Source organism: Adiantum capillus-veneris, chromosome 28 (genome assembly GCF_014529385.1).
Source record: "Adiantum capillus-veneris isolate H3 chromosome 28, ASM1452938v2, whole genome shotgun sequence".
NCBI classification, from domain to species: Eukaryota; Viridiplantae; Streptophyta; class Polypodiopsida; order Polypodiales; family Pteridaceae; genus Adiantum; species Adiantum capillus-veneris.
In genome coordinates, this window is record NC_140958.1 from 11,147,505 (window position 1) to 11,151,063 (window position 3,559).

General features: G+C 41.8%; 1 protein-coding gene across 1 annotated transcript; it reads right to left on the minus strand.

The window, feature by feature from the left end:
• Nucleotides 1–2,419: 2,419 nt before the first annotated feature.
• Nucleotides 2,420–3,166, minus strand: LOC147420056 (uncharacterized). Its single transcript, XM_086504483.1, has one exon. The coding sequence runs from the start codon at nt 3,164–3,166 to the stop codon at nt 2,420–2,422; it is 747 nt and encodes a 248-aa protein (XP_086360609.1).
• Between the last annotated feature and the right edge of the window lie 393 nt (nt 3,167–3,559).

Here is a 3,559-nt window from a genome sequence, read left to right on the forward strand (position 1 = left end):
TTTTGGGGCACCCCCACCCAATTAAGGGTTGAAGCCCACGACGAGGGTCGGCAAGGCTATCCACAGCTGATCGACATGCAAATTCGACCTGGTTTTTGGGGTTTTTTGGGCGATTTTCTCACATCCCTCCACTTTCACAACCCCGACACAGAGACAATAGCAAAGACGATATTGCTATTGATTCGAGGATCATAGACGCATTGATCGGCAAGGCTACAACCTACCATGGTAGGGAACATGGTTACAAATACAACCAAATCGTATATCCTTTAGCACAGCTCGAGATTCAGCAGCAGCAGGGAACATCTGCATGGATACGAAAAGCTTAGCATGCACGTTCATGCATCATGCAAAAGATCAACGGCACGACAAGTCGAGTCACATGATTAACAAGGTATGCATAGATTTTCTTTTTGTTTGGTAAATGTTTCAAAATGCTGCTTAGTTATATCATGCAACAGAGGTGAGCACACTTTAAGCACTCCAAGCACAAGCATGATTTGTGACAGTTATCTGAAGCATTCAAATTTTGTTGCCTACATTATTGGCAAGGGCCAATTATTAGTTGCAAGCTCGCATCAAGCACGGCTCGAGTACACACAGTCTCGATCAGAAGCATGGCTTCTACTGAGTGCCTTGATAGAGCACGCCCATCAACGATTCAAGTTTTCTCCAAAGGCAAGGAAAACCGGCAATGTTTCAGCATCTCAAGGAGACAGTCACGGCCTATTACTAGACTTGTGGCAAGTGGCAAAGGTGTTTGGCATGGCTGACCATTTGTTCCAGATTGAGATGCTAATTGTTTTTGTTGGGTGAAGAAGGGAGTGAGGGAAGCTATAGACGCGCACACACACACACACCCATAGATGCACACACACACATCAAGAAGCTTGATAGCTTGAAGCTCCCTCATTTTTTTATAAGAAGTTCAAGTGTGAGTATGAGAGAAAGATACGAGTCTCCCTAAGTACAACGTACCACCACACATGCGTATAGTGTGTATATGTGGTTACACGGGGAAAAAACCTCTAGCCAACACTAGAGTAAAAAATGCCCATGTATAGGGAAACGGTTCACGTCAAAACTACCCGAGGGACATGTGAGTGTAACAAACCCCCCTGGAGTGAATGATGTGAACATGTACAGGGAGGTGACGGATCAGCCCCACATGGTAACAATCCTAAAGATTTTCGAAAAGCTTCAAACTTTTCCCTTGGAAGAGGTTTGGTGAACAAGTCTGCCACATTGTCTTGTTAGGTACATATGCCAAATCAATATCTCCTGCATGTAGCTGCTCTCTGACATAGTGATAATGCACCTCAATGTGTTTTATGCTAGCATGAAACACTGGATTCCTCACAATTGCCAATGCACTTTTGACTCTCAGTGAAAATGGTTGTAGACTCATGTGGCTTCATGCATAGATCCATCAAGAGACGTCTGAACCATACACACTCCACCGTAGCCGTGAATGCTACCCTGTACTTAGCCTCACGACTGGATGTGGCCACAATTGGCTACTTCTTACTCAACCATGATATGCATGATCCACCAAGAAGAAAGAAATTGCCACTAGTGGACACTCGTGTATCATAACAACCAGCCCAATCACTATCTGTAAATGCATGCAAAAATGGCTGATTATCTCTACCATAGAAGAGAAAAGTTCATAGTGTCTTTGAGGTATCTAAAGACATGCTTCACAGCTTGCCAATGCTTAGTGCCAGGGCTATGCATAAACCTTCACAATTGGGAAACAACATATTGTATGTCTGGCCGAGTGTTGCATACATAAATTAAGCATCCCACAGCTTGTTGGTAGAGAGAAGTGTCAAATGCATCATCACAATCCTCAATTGAGAACCTGAATCCTGTCTCAACAGGAGTTGAAATGGACTTGCAATCCTCAAAACCAAAATGATGAAGCAACTTCTCAATGTATTTTTCTTGATGTATGATAATACCCCCTCAACGGAAACAAATTGGATACCAAGATAATAGCTCAAATGACCAAGATTTTTGATCTTGAAAGCTTGTTGCAAATTAGTCTTTAGTTCCTCAATTTTCTGCTCACATGACCTAGTCAAAAGCATATCATCAACATAAAGAACAAGCACAATCAAGTCATTGCCATCTTTGCGTACATAAAGTGTGTTCTCAATCGGACTACATTGGAAACCAAGAGCAATCAAGTGCCGATGCATCTTCTCATACCATGCACGTGATGCTTGCTTAATTCCATACAAAGCCTTTTGCAAGCGACATACTTTATGCTCCTGGCCTTTAATGGCAAAACCAGGAGGTTGTTTGACATAAACCTCTTCATGTAAGTCACCATTCAAAAATCTAGTTATCACATCCGATTGATGCACTTTCCAACCACGATGAGTAGCCAATGCAACCACAATACGAATGGTAGTCATGCGTGAAGTAGGCGCAAAAGTCTCTCGTAGTCAATACCATATTGTTGTGCATAACCTTTTGCAACAAGTCTCGCTTTGTAGCGTTCAATACTACCATTAGACTTTCGCTTAACTTTGTAAACCCACTTAGTACCGATTGCATGCTTACCTTTAGGTAAGTCACATAATTCCCAAGTACCATTCTTGGAAATCAAATCCAATTCGGATTGGATAGCAGCCATCCACTCCTCATTTTCAGATGCATCTTCAAAAGATAGTGGTTCTTCATTACATGCTGTTGCAATGAGAGCTACATCCACAAAATCACTCGATACATGGCGAGTAGAAGATCTTGTTCTACCATACAAAGGAGCACTCAACTTACTATCTTGTAAAGTTTGCTTCAGCGACCTTGGCATTGCTTGTGCATCCCTGATAGAAGTGCGTTCCTTATGTAATTCATGATCAACTTGTACATCATCAATGGGCTGAACTTCATGCTGATTTTCAGCCATGTTTGGATGCAAATTTTCAGCTCTTTGAACCTCATTTGGTTGCTCTACATGGTCATTATCCAATGTACCACTTTGAAACAAAGGCATAAGTGTATCAAACATATCTTGTGACCCAATAGTTGGCTGCATTTTACATTCAAGCAAGGGATGAGCTGAATTTTCAGCAAATACCACATCACGACTTACAACAATCTTGTCTGTTAATGGATGATACAAACGAGAACCTTTACTTTCAGCATTATAGCCCATAAAGATATATTTTATAGCCTTGTCTTGCAGTTTGTGACGTTGTTGTTGTGAGATCCCCAACCCGCCAATACCAAGATCGGGATGGGATCCTTGACAGGTCTCTAGGTCTAATAAATCCAGAGTCTCTAAACCAAAAAAATCCAAGGAATAGACCATTACCATTGACAATGGCTTGGGTCTATAACCTTAGAAGAAGACCTAGTCCTGTCTTGCAGCGAAAACGGGACAACATATTAAAAGTCCAAAATTATTTCGGCCCTATAACTTCCACAAGTGGAGCTAAGGTATCCTCAACCAACGCTTTTTTCCCCCTAATATATGTGAGGGCACAACCGTTGGTGGACTTCTCTTCCAAATGAAGAAGTTTTCTAAACGTTTTTAATGCACGGGGAT